The sequence below is a fragment of the Cervus elaphus genome, chromosome 15 (assembly GCF_910594005.1).
Source record: "Cervus elaphus chromosome 15, mCerEla1.1, whole genome shotgun sequence".
Lineage (NCBI taxonomy): Eukaryota > Metazoa > Chordata > Mammalia > Artiodactyla > Cervidae > Cervus > Cervus elaphus.
In genome coordinates this window covers 66751217-66767777 of record NC_057829.1, presented here as the reverse complement: position 1 = coordinate 66767777, position 16561 = coordinate 66751217, and the positions used below count along the sequence as shown (strand labels likewise).

Below are 16561 nucleotides of genomic sequence, written 5' to 3'. Positions count from 1 at the left end.
CTATTTATAATTATATTCCAGACATCAATAATTTGATAATAGTTTTCAAGTGTCTTCAGAAGAGGGCAGGAAGGGAAGGCAACTACTGCTGCTTTCTACTAGTTAAATGCTCTTAAAATACAGTGGAACATATTCAATAACCTGGCATGAATTTCCAATGATGGATTAGTGATATTTTAGCTTGGACTATACTCTGTATGGGGCTTCGCATGAGGCTCAGTGGTAAAGAATCCGCCTGCCAAGGCAGGAGACACAGGTTTGATACCTGGGTCCAAAAGAATCCCTGGAGGAGGAAACGGCAGCCCACTCCAGGATTCTTGCCTGGGAAATCCCATGGACAGAGGAGCCTGGAGGGCTACAGTCCATGGGGTCACAGACAGTCAGACACGACTGAGCGACTGGGCACATGTTAGACTGACAGGGTATTATATTTCATTTTGTCATACTCTGGGTACCTCAAGTAACTGGCTGGCTCACAAGAACATGACTTTCACCAAACTCTCTAATTTGAACACCTCCATAAATCCTGTAAATCTTTATACAACCCTCATGACATCATCAGTTCCAAGAACTTGTCACATTTGCAAAATTATTTAACATGACACAGGTATTCAAATATAGTTACATAGACATAAAAGCCTTCTGAAAAATATCTTTAAAGATTTACTTATAAAGGGACAAAGGTTATGAAGTCCCTCTTCCATAAAATCTACTTTTAGATCCATCAGCCAGGAAATGGCTTTATTACATACCAATAGAGCATTAACGAATCAGAATTCATAAATGCTAACTATATGAAAATTGACAATTGAAAGCCATAGAGTTTCTACTATTACTGAAATTCACAATGTCAATCCTCAGAGTTCTCTGAAATAAACTGTCTTTAATGTCATTTAGCTTCTCTAGGTTTAAGGAATATTCATATCGACCTTTTATGAGAAACATGAATGCTTTACTCCTTCACTGTAATAAATAAAATTAGTTCCCAATAGCCCCCTCAGAGTTTCAAGCTTGTCTATCGCCTGAGAAACAAAAATCACAGCTCAGGATTGAATGAGACTAAGTTTAGTAGAAGCATCAGGGTACTGACGTAGAAATCCTGCAAACAGAAATTTCCAAGAAGCACCCTATGAAAGCAGCATATACCCAGTTAATCCAGCCTTTTCTACAGCTCCTCACATCTGCATCCAGAATTCACTATACAGGCCAAACATGGGGCATGAACACAACACTTCCCAGAGTTTCTAACATCTAGACATTTGATAAAAGTTACTTTCAAATAAAAGGACTTTAGTTAATTTACTTGCTTAGATGCAAACTGTAGATGGGCCTACCAAGTGCTAATTATACTCTTAGAAAGATCCTTTCAATTCTTACTAGGAAGTAACCAAGAAACAGGAGAATGCTAAAAGGGGTAGTATTCTCGTGCTGAAATACACTCAGAATTCCCATAAAAGTAATTGTTCACTAAAGAGGTATAAGAAATCAATAAAACTAGCACACTGTTCTTTGTACTATGCATCTTGATCTCCATGCCAAGAACTGTGCTCTACCAAGTGAAACTGTGAGATAACAAGGGCCTCCTGTCAACTGAAGCACAGAAGCCCCTCTAAGAGGGCTCAGAATGGAGGGACCTTCTCACCTTATATCGTGGATTATGTTACAGTAGAGAAGGAGGTAAGTAACAATTTGCCATGAGAGCCTGTGATTACCCATCAGTTGCTCATTAAAACAGAATCTGGTTAGTAACCAGAAATAAAAACAATACATTCGGTGTTTCCATAACACCTTACGGAAAAACCCAAATGAACTTTTGGGCCAACCCAATAAATGGATTATTTTGACAACATTAAGAGATAATAAGGAATCTCTAAGAAGCTGTGTAAGGCCAAGTCTTAACGAGGGGTGGAAGAAAGAAAAGACAATGAAAAGAAGACCCAAGGAACTCACAACACTGACATTTCAAATGTCCAGCCAGGATTTAGACATACATAGTTAATTCCCCAAACTCTTCCAAAAAAAACAAGCAAACACCTGAATTCACCCTTCTTCAAAGGAATGCCTCAATGCCTCAGCAATCACCAAGTACCTATCAGTATTGGAAATTAAAGTAACTAACAACACTGCTTTTGTAGATATGAAAACAGGGAGATGAAATTCTCCCACATATAAGGCCACCCCAGAAGTTAAGTGTGCAATCCTTGACACCCATTCACCTACACCAAGTTTCCTCAGAGCTGGAAGGGTGGGTACTCAATGAGATCAAACAACTATTGATTAATACTTCTGACCTGCAAAATGAGAACGAAGTAGTCTACAGGTTTGTTTCGCTGGTAGAGGTAGTATTCTGGAGCTTTCTTGTTCTTCTCATCATACTTCAGTTCCTGGATGACATTGGGGTGCTTTAGCAGCCTTAGAAGGATCTTCTCTGACATCTGGGATGGGCTAAATGCTTCTACTTCTATAGATATAAACACAACTTGATATTACACTTCAAATGGATGGAAAAAATGATGCTAGTGATTAAAGTGTTTAAAGAATACTTGGAATCGAAGCAATACAGCATGGATTAATGAGACTTCCGTTTCGTGATCCACTGGGGGCAGATAACCTGGGAGAAATTAGAAAATGCTGAATTCCCATGTTTGTTGCTTTAGAATTTTTCTTTTTCAACCTGTCACTGGTTTCAGGTATTATTAAAAAAAATACCCTCATTTTCTGACTGACACAAAGGAAAATCAACCAGAAGCAGGCTCCATGACTGCCAGGACACCCTGCAACAGGCCACAAAAGACTGACTGTCCAACAACAGCCACAGGAAGAAGCAGAGGTCAGGAAGCGTCTAGGCGTGGGTTAGTACCAGGTGCTCAGACGCAGTGCTCACATCTCACTCTCCCATCGACTACCCTGAGAAAGTCTGGAAACAGAGGAAGGTAGAGATTCAGAATAAAAGCAAGGCACGTGCACACATCAACATGCACTCCAGCTTGCTATTCAAAAAAGTAATGTTGATCTGAATTGATAAAGATAGTGATTTCATTTAAAATAACAAAACCCCAAGTTACTGACTTAAGGGTGCTATACTGAAAGTGGACATTATGGTATCTCTGAGGCAGAGTAGAATAACATCTAAATTGTGGTTCTTAAATGATGAAGAACAATATTATCAGAAATAAAGATACTGTTCACATGTCTTAAAATGTTTTTAATTATGTTATATGTGAGACCTATAGATTCTGCATTAGTTCAGTGACTTTTGTAATAACAAAATAAGATAGTACATCGCAGAAGTTTTGGAAAATATAGAAAAAGAGAAAGAAGAAAATAAACCTATAAACCAACCACTCATAACCATTCTGAGCAATTGGTGAGCATTTCTTTCCCATACCACACCTAGGCATGAGCGCCATGTACGTATGTGTGTGTACACTAAAAAATACAAGGATGATCTTGTGTACACATGGTTTTATACTGTTTCTTCTTACTTTACACTAAGTATTTTCACATGTGATAAATATATGATGAGGCTTTCGAGGTATCTGAAAAAATGATCTTAAAGAGTGTGTAACATTCCATCACGTGGTTGCTGTTAGCCTTCTTTTCAAAATATCTCAAGTACACTGCATTCAGTTGAAAGGCACTGGCTGCCCATCTTGGACACAGACGTCTTCTACAGGCCACTGGGCACTCTCAGATTTTCTCACACTTCCCCCTGGCCAACAGAGCTCACCCTTCGCCTAGAGAGCCATCTGGGGATGTGAGCAGGGTCAGTCAGTCTCCCAAGTCCGTTCGACCTTGACCTCCCTGGAGCAGTCACTGCCGGCTGGGTTGGTGGTTTTAGTAATGTGAACACTGGCCTCCTGGAATGGGCCTGAGTTAACAATCTGATTTGAAGAGGCCATCAGGAAATCTATGTCAGAGTTCTGAGGATTTCTGATTTCATTACAACCAGAAAGGGTAAAAATTTAATTTTGAGAATTTATTGTTTTTCATTGCAAATCATAGCACCTGTGTCACCACTGATGTCCAAATGTTCTTCCGAGGCAAGCTGAAGAGAGAGCTACTCAATGTCTGACACACACCGAGATGGGGTCTGGTATGCACTGTCCGCCTGCTCCGCCAGCTGGCTCTCCCCTGGACTGAGCTGAAGCGGATGGCCTGGCCTACCGTTCACATGCAGTGTGGCACTAACATTCATCCTTACCTTTCAGACCAATTTTAAGTTACTGGTCCACCCCTGGTAAATGTCTCAGAGGGTTCATGCCGACACTGAACATAGGAGAGGAGAGAATTTAAAAAGAAAACAAAACAAAACAAAACAAACAAAACAAAAAAACAAAAAACAAAACACAAAAGTGGCATTACTTATCACCCCAGTTCCCAGGCTCCACCCCCAGCCCACCCCAGTCAGTGGTGGGTGAGAAACTTGCTCCAGGGTTGGCAGAGATTTCAAACTGTGATAAGCGGCACTTGCCTGTTGCTAGGAAACGGTGCATGGCCAAGAGAAGCTGTGGTGATATTTTAACCTTCATCTCGCTGTCTGTCTGCTTAAAGGCAGAAAAATCTTGCTTTCTTTCTCGATGGGCCACTTTCTTTTTCGTTCTGTTATCAGCTGAGGGAGGAATGAGAAAAGGAAAAAGTAAGGAAACACATTCCATTAGATCAGGGCTCTTTTTGAATGAAAAATGACATGATATACTGGAAAGGCTAAGCTCACTCTCCAGATGGTGGGCACGCTACATACAAACAGCACGTGGAGGTGGGGGGACAGAGAACCCTCATCGGATCAGTGCAGCACAGGCGTGGCTGTGACACAATCCACAGTACGCAATCACAGGTAACGTGATTAGGAGTGACTGTGGACACACGCTGGGAAGATCTACAGGGCCCTTCTAAGTACTACTATTGGGCAGCTATGGACAAAAATCCTCCCCTCGTAGAGCCTTTACATAACCACACAGCAACAGGACATGAGCCCAGAGCACACACAGGCTCCTACTACTCAGGCTGCCACACAGCAGGAAGAGCAATCGTGCTACAGAAGACAGAAAGGCGTGTGCCTGCCTCTGCTGAAAGAGCGCACACACACACATACACACACAACCTCGAGAAATAAACAAGAACACTTTCACAGAACAGTGATTATTTGTGATTGATTTTAATAATATAATCTGTTGCTTTTTAATAATGTCTGTTGATTTTAGTAATAATACCCCAGACCATGAGACCCTCAAGGTCAAGCAAATACGAAGGAAGTGATTCAGAACAGAGGTCAGCACATTTCCTCTGCAAAGGGCTGGACAGTAAATATTTCAGGGTCGCGGGCCATGTATGTTCTGTTGCAACTACAACTCTGCTGTTGAGCAAAAAGAAGCCATGTGAAAATGAATTAGCAGGGTTGTGCTGCAGTAAAACTTTATTACAGATAGAAAATTTTAATTCTGTATCATTTTTACGTGTCACAAAAGAATATTTTTTGACTTTTAAACAACTGAAAAAATGTTAAAAAAAATTTTTTTTAGTTTGTAAGCTGTAGTTTGCCAATCCTTGATCTTGAAGGTGTCAAACGCAAAACTTCTGAGTATTTCTGGACAAAGTAATGATCAAGAAAAAACTAGGTTAGAGACGAGATCCTAATTGCTTGCTTTCCCCCCTCAAGAATCATGAGTCTTTACATTACCATTTCATGCCTAAGGCAAAACAGTGATGGCTAATCAGGCTTGTCCTGGGGAGAAGGCAATCACAACCTGGAATTTTCCTCTGTCCCAAATTCTCTTTAGAGTCAGGCAGCAAAAATCAAGGCAAGCATTCTGAATCATTGTCTAATGTCAAAGGTCGTCATCATCCCTGAACTGAATCAAGACTATCCTTGAAACACAAGTTCAGTATCTCATCTCAGGAAGCCATGTATGAAATCAGTCTCATCAAGGTTTAAAAGAAGTGAGCTGAAGGGTAAACATAAAAGCACATAAATGTCTAGATTATCTTTCTTACACTGAGGATTACCCCTGGGGAAACACATAAATATGCAGAGACACACTTGGTATTAAACAGTCTCTGTGAGGAAGGATGAAAAGAATGTAAACACACAATTAACAATATTCTCTATTATGAAAGCTCTGATTATTCTCCAAGAGTCAAAAGGATAAAACACATAGGGACTGGTGTTGTTTAAAGAACACTATACAGATGTGAGGGAAAAAATGAGATCCATTTGGGAAGCAGGTCAAGAGCTAAATATTAAAAAAAAAAATTTTTTTAAGGGTGGATGGAAGGACTGAGTAAAATGACTCTGCTTTGAGCAAGACTGGCTTTGTCCTTGGTGCTCCAGGCCATCTGAACGGTCCCTTTTCCCCTCCAATTCAAGCTTGAAAAGCCCAACAGGGCACAAAGAGCCCAAATTCTCTTTCTCCATACCACCTTTGACAGCCCCTAACATCTCAGGCCTTGGGCCATCTTTGGCATTAAGAAACTCTTGAAAGAGTATTACTTTGCAATTAGCCTCCAGCTAATAAAAAAATTAAAAAAAAAAAAAAAAAAGAGTATTACTTTGCTAAGAGTGAGGCTGAGGAAATCCAACAGTTGTGGATTTAATAGGACAGAATGCAGGTTCAATGCCCAGCCCAGGATCGAGCCTGTGTGTGTGTGTGTGCTAAGTCACTTCAGTTGTTTTTGACTCTGTGTGACCCTAAGGACTGCAATGCACCAGTCCATGGAATTCTCCAGGCAAGAGAATCCTGGAGTGGATTGCCATGCCCTCCTGCAGAGGATCGTCCCAATCCAGGGATCGAACCCGTATCTCTTAAACGTCTCCTACACTGGCAGGCAGGTTCTTTACCACTAGCGCCACCTGGGAAGCCCCAGGATCAAGCCTACTCCTGAGCAAACAGGTGTGGATACCCACCTTCCCCAAGCCAAGCCCATCTTCCAAAAGGCAGAGAGACAGAGAACAAGAAAGACACACTTTTACTGTGTATTCTAACCTGTCCTGCTTTTGCTATATACTCTGCAGTGAGAACACTACCCCAGCAAAACTACGCCTGCAAACTTCACCTCTATCCTGACGCATGGGTACTAGAACAAGGAAATTTCAACAGTTGCTATCCAGAAACTCTTCTCAGTTTTTAAGCATTTGAATTATGACTTTAAGTAGAGACAGAAACTTAACTGAAACAATTTGCCTAACTGTGTAAAATGAAAGCCAAGAATGTTGTTTTCTGTTCAGGGCAAGTAATGCCCAGCTCAGAAGAAGTTGGCTTTTCAAAAAAAAAAAAACATGGCCAGTTGATATTACAGGACCTGCCTCTTCTTCCTCTGTGGTGGAAGGACTGGTATATACTTGTAGGTGGTACCCAGCCTACACACACCGTGTATAATTAGAAACAGACAACAGCTGGAGAGATGTCCGATGACTCACAAAAAAACATGGCAAATAAAAGCAAAGGTTTTGGAAAATTACACTCAGGCAATGATACTCACTGTATAAATCTGTTTCATCTAGAATCTCAGATTTGATGATTTCTTCAATCACATCCTCTAATGTGACAATTCCCAGAACTTCATAAAATGGATCCCCCTCTCCCTCATTGTTTACTCGCTGCACAATAGCCAGGTGAGATTTACCTTTAAAGAAAAGAAAGAAAAGAGGTAATTTTCAGAGGTGATTTTATGAATTTCCTGAATGAAGTTTTATAAAGGACTATGTTAAAAACAGCAGCAAACACAGATACCAGATTATCAAAGTCTACCTTTCAGCATTTAAAAATGGTTTGGAAATGTTTGTCCACAAGCAAATGGAAAAGCTTCATGGGCCATCAAAAGTAAGACCAGTTAAGCCAAAACGGCATCATCGTCTACACACCAGGTACCACCATGGCGCCATCTGCTTCCAAATGGAGTTGGTGTCTGGTTATGTCAGCTGTTCCTTTGTGACCATTTAGCAACTGCTGCTTTACTTAAGGACAGCAGTTCTCAAAGTGTGGTCTGTGGACCCCTAGGGGTACCCAGGACCCCTTTAGGAAAGTCAGAAAGGCCAAATCCTTTTCATTTAGATTACTAAAATGTTCCTGGAGTTTTCTACTGTGTTGGTATTTGCACCAATGGTATAAAAGTGTCTCAGCACAAGTCAAGGCAGAGGTAGTAATAGGTCACTACTAGTGGTCACTGTCTTCTCACACACTCACACACACACAGAGTAAAAGGGGGAAGATCTGTTCAAATAACCTTTAAATTAGGAGTTTGGGATTAAAACATACACATTACTATACATAAAATCTATAGCCATCAAGGACCTACTGTATAGCACAGGGAACTATACTCAATACCTTATGAGAACCTACAATGGAAGAGAATTTTAAAATGTACATAAAACTGAATCACTTTGCTGTACACTTGGAACTAACAGAACACTGTAAATCAACTGTATTTCAATTAAAAACTGTAAAATAATTCTTTTCCAGAGGGGGAAAAATATCCTTGATGATGCAGTAGAAGTAATCAGCTTCATTAAATCTTGATTCCTGGGACCTGTATTTCAATATTGTACATGACAAATTGAGAAGTACCATAAAACATTTCTGTTGCATTCTGAAGTATGATAGTTGTTTTGAGGAAAAGGACTCATGCAAACTGAGTTGCAAGTTGGATCAATTTTTTCACCAAACATTTTATTTAAAAGAATAACTACCAAGCTATGGTTATTTAGACTTGGATATTTGGCAGACATTTTCTTGAAAATGAACATGATGAGCCTATTACAGTCAGGAAAACAACAGCAGTGTTCACTGCTAAAGATAACATCTGAGCTTTCAAAGGAAAATTAGGATTTCGGGAAACTTGTAGCCACCACGGTGAAACTTGACAGCTTCTCAGTGAAGACTTACCTGATGAGACAGGTGGCGCTATTAACAAATGTGATTTGTAAAGTACTGAACAATAAAATGTGTCAACAGTTCAAAGATCTGTTTATCTCTATGAACCAGTATTCTCCAAATGACTATGGCCATGATGTTACCAAATCATGCATGGATAAACGATTTATTCAGAATGCAATGCATAACAGTGGATTTTTAAAAACTTTTTTATTTTGCAGTAATTTTAGATTTACAGAAAAGTGGCAAAGACAGAGTTCCTGTATATCCTTTACTCAATTTCCCCTTCCCACTATTAACACCTTACTTTACTATGATATATTCATCAGAACTAGAAGTTGACACTGATACGGTAACAGTAAGTACATTCCAGATTTTATTTGGATTTCACCAGTTTTTCCATTAATGTCCTCTTTCTGTTCATGTATCCAATCTTGAGGACCACGCTACACTTAGCTGTCGTGTCTTCCCAGATTCCTCTGGTCTGTGACAGTTTCCCAGTCTGCCCTTGTTTTTCATGAGCTTGACAATCATGTAGTTCTGGTCAGGTACTCTGCAGAATATCTTCTGATTTGGACATATTTTTCCGATGTTTTTCTCACAATTAGACTGGGGTTATGAGCTTTTTCGTTACATGACATCAGGGCTCACATCATCACAGGTGACGTTCACGGTCACTATGTGGCCAAGGTAGTCTTTCCCAGGTTTCTCCACTGCAAAAGTTACCAATTTTCCCCTTGTACTCATTCTACTCTTTGGAAGCAAGTCATTTGGTCTAGCCCACCCCCAGGGAGGGTGAATGGTAGGAATTAAGCCCTCTGTCTTGGAGTCAGGGAGCAGCTACACACATTACTCAGAATTCTTTTGTAAGGAAGATTCCAGACCAAAAGATTTTAATGGAACAGGCACCACAAATCCACTGGCATAGTTTCAGATGCTACATTGCAACTAACTTTAAAGAAACTATCACTTGGGGAGTTTTGGGTTATTGTCAAAGAACATCCAAATATTCATAAAGGTTATTAAAATACCTCTCCCTTTTCAAATACATATCTGTGTGAGGACAGATTTTCTTCATATATCTCAATCAAAACAGTGTATTGCACAGACTGAATATAGAAGAGAATCTAGCTGCCCTCCATTTAGCTTGATAATAAACAATACACAGAAAGGCAAACACTATTCTCTACTATTCAAGTTTTGGAAAAAGTTATTTTTAATTTAATTAAAGTTATTTAATAAAAATGCTACATTAACATGTAATGGATTCATGGTTGTCTCTTAAGTAAATGTTTAAAATTCCTCAGGTTTAATTTCAAATATAGTAAACATCAAAAAGACATCCTACAAGAACACATGCTATGAAACTGACCACTTCTGGATATGAACTCTAGTATCACCACTTTAGCCACCACCAGCTGTGTGATCAGGACCAAGGCCTATGTAACTTTTCTGAGCCTCAGTCTCCTCTTCTCTAAACCCAGGCTCATGATAATTGCTGCCATGCAGGATTATCGTCAGTATCAGAGATAATGTACCTAGCAAAGGCAGTGACTGGGATCAACTGGGCAATCAATAAATGGTACCTTATATTAATTTATCAATATTCTTCCTCAATTCTAAGGCACTATCAACTATGACCAGCTCAGTCAGAAGGAAAAAGTCTACTACATTAAATGTACACTGTGATAGCAACATAAATTGCCATATGTAAAACAGACAGCCAGCGAAAATTTGCTTTATGATGCAGAGAACTCAAATCAGGTGCTCTGTGACAACCTAGAGGGGTGGGAGGTGGGAGGGAGGTTGAGAGAGAGGAGACATAGATATATCTATGGCTGATTCATGGTTATGTATGGCAGAAACCAATGCAATATTGTAAAGCAATTATCCTCCAATTAAAAATTTAAAAGTTTAAAAAGGATGCATTTCAATTTCAGAAAGATCTTTTAAAAATATTAAATTTATCTCATACACCAATAATTGGTTTTCCTAACCCAAGGCATGAGGGCAGCTGAAACGTATCCTCAAGCTAAGCCAAGGAGACATTATATCTGGAAACTTCATGATCATTTTAACATTATATTATTTTCTTTAATTGGAGCGTAATTGTTTTACAATGTTAATTTCTGCTGCAGGACAACATGAATAATCAGCTATACGTATTCATACATCTTTCCCCTCTTGAGCCTCCCCCTACCCAACATGTTATTTTTTTAAATGACAGGGTGAGGTTTTTTGGAGGGGGTGGGAGTGAGGGCACGTCATTTAAATAAACTTTACCTCAAACTGGGTGAGTTTGCTCAGACACAACCAGCCAAACTAAAAATATCCTGAAGGCCAGGTCTGGTGAAGTTCCCAGCACCTACTCAGAGGCTGGCTTTGGGTTCGTGGGTTCATCTGCCCTTTCTGCTCTGCCTCAGACCCCTTTGCAGGCAACGTTGTCTGGAGACTGAGAAGTTAAGATTGTTAGACAATTAGGCATCCTAACAATCTGCATCCTTAGCGTGCTCGCACTCAAAGAATGAAAATATTTTGAGCAAATGAGACTACAAGGGAAACTTATCAGCAACAGATAGATAAACACCGCATCAGGTCAAGTCAATTCTAGTCTAGTCAGTTTGGTTAGGTCAGTTTCTCCCATCTGCTTTCCCAAGGACCCAAACATAAGCAGTTAAAAATTCTTGGTGAATGCTGTCTGTCGAAAGTTAAATTCTTTTGCTATTCCCAGCTTGTGATCATTTAAAAGGAATTTTCCAAAGCAAGGTCTAATATTAGACTCAAAATGAAGTTTCCATTCCACTGAGGCGCTATTCTCACCAAAGTAACTACCGCATAATCAGATTGTCTTGGAGCAATTCGTTTAAATGCAGATGGACATACTTGAAATACCAGCTCGATAGCACCAACAGATCTGACTGGAAAAGGCCTTACTCTAGAAATTATTCATGTAAGCTAGGCTTCTTAGATGGAAAATTAAGTTTTCTTCCTAGCTAGCTCAGTGTTCCCTTTCACACCCCCACCTCCAATGTTGAAACTTCTTCCTCTGCCCCAGAGTCACATATTTTTAGCTTTGGAATTCCTGGTGAGAAGTCTTGTTTTCTAACCTTCTTCCCAGTAAGCAGTACCAAAAAAAAAAAGATATCCCTCTTCTCTAATCATGCTTTTGGAAGACAGCAATATAAGGTACCTCTTCCCCTACTTAACCATTCACTGCAGGGAGTTCAACCTTTGGCCTCATCAATGGAACCATCAAAGGGAAAATATAAACTTATCAAAACAGAAATTTTAAAAACTGAGCTCAAATAGCATCGTTCTTAACCTGAGCGTTGGAGGGATTAAGCCAGGATTGAAAGCAGCAAAGCAATTTTGGGGAAACTAATAAAAGATATTTATAAACCAAAAACTGGAAAAGATTATGAACTGATGGATTCTTAACTTCCAAAGAGAAGAATAAAAACATAGCAATCAGCACAATCTGCGATTACAGGCATGAAATAGCACTAAAGCTTTTTAATATAGCTAGATTATACAAACTGGATTAATTATATATAGAATAAAGCAAGCATTGCTGGCACAATTAGGGCTTGGAGACACCCTTTGTGGCTAGCTATAAGGGGCCTTGCAGTATTCATGTCATTTCAAACTGTCCTGAAACTTATACCTACATACAGCCTCTCTCCATCTAGTCTGGTCCTAAATGACTAACAGAATACTTAAGACCTAAGAGGATCTATGCAGGCCTCTCTTCAGAGTAAAGGGCTCCATAAACACATTTCCATTCAAATTCAGAATTGTAAGTTTACTATGAAATAATCACCTAGATTTTAACTGCTATGTGTTCAAAACAGGGTACGTGCACAGATGAAATTATAATACCATGTCTTCACTGTGAGGTAGGCTAAGTAAAATCATCTATATGCAATAAAACTAGGATCAAATTTCTGCCTCCGCCTGCTTCCACTGCTCCCCAAATCAAAGTACTGCATCATGTCTCTGGAGAATCAGCTCAGAATTGTTGCAGGTTGCCACGCTTGAATCTTTTAACCTTACCACAATGCTAGGCTCAGATTCTGAATGACAGATACCATTTGTATTTTGATAGGGATAATTAACTAGGCAATGATTAGGCTGACAAAGGGTACCTTAACTGCCTGATGAAAATATGGACTCATTTGCTCTCATACAAGTTTGATGTCAATCAAGTGACATGGAACAGCAGGCAGAGTAATTGAAACACCTAAGGAAGAAAGCCAAGTGAGCAGATGAAGTAGAATGGAATCAGGAAAAACTTGACGCAGCTGAGCTAATAACAAGCGACAAGCAGTAATCCAAACGACCGAACAATGTGAGTGCAAAGCAGACAAGAGTCCTAAAGAGGCACTTGATCAGCAGGAAGAAAACAAACAGAAGATTCAACAATGAGAAACTAAAGTCAAACACTTCACGTCTGCCGTGGCTGCTGTGTCCCACAACTGTAGGGGTGCAAGACCTAACGGTTCCCGGGAGGTTGTGCAGTGTCATGCGTGCGTGCTAAGTTGCTCCAGTCATGTCCAACTCTGCGACCCCACTGACTGTAGCCCACCAAGCTCCTCTGTCCACGGGATGCTCCCCACAGGAATACTGGAGTGGGTTGCCACGCCCTTCTCCATAGGATCTTCCTGACCCAGGAATCGAACCCCCATCTCCCGTGTCCTCTTACACCACAGGGGGATTCTTTACCACAAGCCACCAGGGAAGCCCATGCAGTGTTGTAGCCCCTCACTAAACAAGGGTATTAGGGCAGGGAGGCATTTGATATGCCTCTGTTTTTAAACATTTCCCAGTTTATCTAACATAAGAATTATAATAATTCAACAAGTAGGAATCAATGAAGTTCCTAAGAATGGAACTCGTAATAAAATAAAGAAATGCTCTGTAAGTTAGAATTCAGGTCCCCCATCACTAAAACAAAAACGAGATGGAGGATAGATATGAAGGCCATACTTAAGATCTCCCAAGGAAACCAGTTTGCATACAGGCCGTCAAGGAAGTCAATACACTTTAAACAGCATTAGAGTTAGATTTAGTCTGATGTGCAAAAATTGAACACACTGACCAATGATCTAATGTTTTTGAACATAATGTATAATCCATAAGGTACAATGCTACGTAAGTGTCAATGAACTATGGTCACAAACTCATTCATTCACTCAGTAAATATGACTGATGTCTACTATATATGCCAGGCTTATACCTCAGACACAAAACAAAGCTCTGGCTTTCAAGGAACACTCTAGCAGGGGAGACAGACACTCAGGGAAACAGTATAACACATATCAGACTGTATAAAATGTGCTGTGCAGAACAAAAAATCAGAGGCCAAATTATTTAGCTTAGGCTGGCCAGGGAAGGGCCTCCCTAGTAAGGAGACAGCTGAACAATGCTGGAAGGTGTTCAGGAGCTGGAAGTAAGTAAGGGGTTGGGGAAGATGTTTCAGGTGGAGGGAACGATGGAGCCCTGGAGCGGAGAGGCCTGGTGTGCTTGAGGGAAAGCAAGCAGTGTGGCTGGAGCAGAGTAAGCAGGACAGAAAGAAGCAAAGATGACATGGGGGCTGGGGGGGAGGCTGGGATAGTTGGGGATGGGGGGTAGTGCAGATCACATCTCCATCACCAAGACTTCAGCTTTTACTGAAGAGTGTGTGTGTGTGCACGCGCATACACGCGCAGTTGCTCAGTCCTATCTGACTCTGCAACCCCATGGACTGTAGCCCACTAGGCTCTTCTGCCAATGGATTTTCCAGGCAAGAACACTGGAGTGGGTTGCCATTTCCTACTCCAGGGCATCTTTCCGACCCAGGGATCGTGTGTATAAAATAAACTAATGAGAACCTGCTGTATAACACAGGGAACTTTACTCAGTGCTCTGTGGTGACCCAAATGGAAAGGAAATCCAAAAAGCAGTTGTAATCAAGATTGCTGAAATACCAATAATAACCTCAGATATGCAGATGACACCACCCTTACGGCAGAAAGCGAAGAAGAATTAAAAAGCCTCTTGATGAAAACGAAAGAGGAGAGTGAAAAAGCTGGCCTAAAACTCAACATCCAAAAAACTAAGATCACAGCATCTGGTCTCATCACTTCATGGCAAATAGTGGGGTAACAATGGAAACAATGTTATTTTCAGACAGACTTTATTTTCTTGGGTTCCAAAATCACTGCAGTCATGAAATTAAAAGACACTTGCTCCTTGGAAGAGAAGCTATGACTAACCTTGACAGCATATTAAAAAGCAGAGACATTACTTTGTCAACAAAGCTCCATATAGTCAAAGCTATGGTTTTTCCAGTAGTCATGTATGGATGTGAGAGTTGGACCATAAAGAAAGCTGAGCGCATAAGAATTGACACTTCTGAACTGTGGTGTTGGAGAAGATTCTTGAGAGTCCATTGGACTGCAAGGAGATCCAACCAGTCAATCCTAAAGGAAATCCGTCCTGAATATTCACTGGAAGGACTGATGCTGAAGCTGAAGCTCTCATACTCTGGCCACTTGATAAAAAGAACTGACTCATTGGAAAAGACTCTGATGCTGGGGAAGACTGAAGGTAGGAGGAGGAGGAGGAGACAGAAGACAAGATGGTTGGATGACATCGCCGACTCGACGGACATGAGTTTGAGCAAGTTCTGGGAGTTGGTGATGGACAGGGAAGCCTGGCATGCTGCAGTCCATGGGGTTGCAAAGAGTTAGACAGGACAGAGCAACTGAACTGAACTGAACTGGTGTATGTATAGCTGATTCACTTTGCTTACAGCAGAAACTAACACAACATTGCAAAGCAACTACACTCCAATCAAAATTTTAAAAAAACAGAAGTTATTTCAGTGATCTCAGTGACAAGGATGGTGGCCTGGACCAGATGGCAACAATGGAGGGGGTGGGAAGTACTTAGAATCCGGATGTATATTTTAGATCAGAGCCAACAGGTTTTGCTGATCAACTGAATGTAGGCGGGAGAGGAGGAGACAAGCCAGGGCTGACTCTAGGATTTTGGGGCCTGAGCAGTGGGAAGGATAGAGCTGCCATTTATCAAAGAGGACTGTGGAAGGTACCCGCCTGGAAAGAAGAAGAAATCAGTTCAGTGTTAGACAGGTTAAGTTCAAGATGCCTACTAGACTTTCCAGTGGAAATATCAAACAGGCAGTTACATATCTAAGTGCAGAATTCAACAGAGCGTGAGCCATGTGGGTTACAGATGAAGAGTGAGCACTCCGAGAGAAGAAAGGCTAGTGAAGCCAGACACCAGAGGAGATCACCAAGAGAGGTGGTGTGTGCAGCCTGAGCCAGGGCAGGCCAGCGTCTCTAGAGCAGGAAGTGGAGATACAATCAAAAAGGAGACTGAGAAGGAGGGGCTGGTGGCGTGAGCAGAGAAAAGAGAGATTGGTGTTTGGAAGTCAAATTTTTTTTAAAAACTACTTCAAATTAAAAAAAAAAAAAACCTACTTCAAGAAACTACCAACAGATCAAATGCGGCCAAAAGATCATGAAAGGTGACTTTGGGAACAAAAGAGGCACAGATAAGAAAGGTCATAGATGAAGAATCCAAGGATCACCATCTTAGTGTTCGATCCATGCGATTCCCACAACATCCTTCCTTCTTCTAACAAGGACACACACACTGGCCTGCTTCTGCCAGGGCGCCTTCACCTG

General features: G+C 40.7%; 1 protein-coding gene across 4 annotated transcripts in view; it reads right to left on the bottom strand.

Annotated features, from left to right (window-relative positions):
* Positions 1 to 16561, bottom strand: part of CNNM2 (cyclin and CBS domain divalent metal cation transport mediator 2) — a 165466-nt gene that overhangs the window by 22939 nt on the left and 125966 nt on the right. For 2 of the 4 annotated variants that reach the window (XM_043925225.1, XM_043925226.1), the window contains exons 2-4: positions 7480 to 7623; positions 4475 to 4612; positions 2292 to 2461 (exon numbers count right to left, since the gene is read on the bottom strand). In XM_043925225.1, coding sequence (XP_043781160.1) covers positions 2292 to 2461; positions 4475 to 4612; positions 7480 to 7623 — 452 coding nt within the window. Of the gene's footprint in view, positions 1 to 2291; positions 2462 to 4204; positions 4270 to 4474; positions 4613 to 7479; positions 7624 to 16561 lie in introns of those variants that run through there. The other 2 variants (XR_006345298.1, XR_006345299.1) reach the window with 2 other exon arrangements.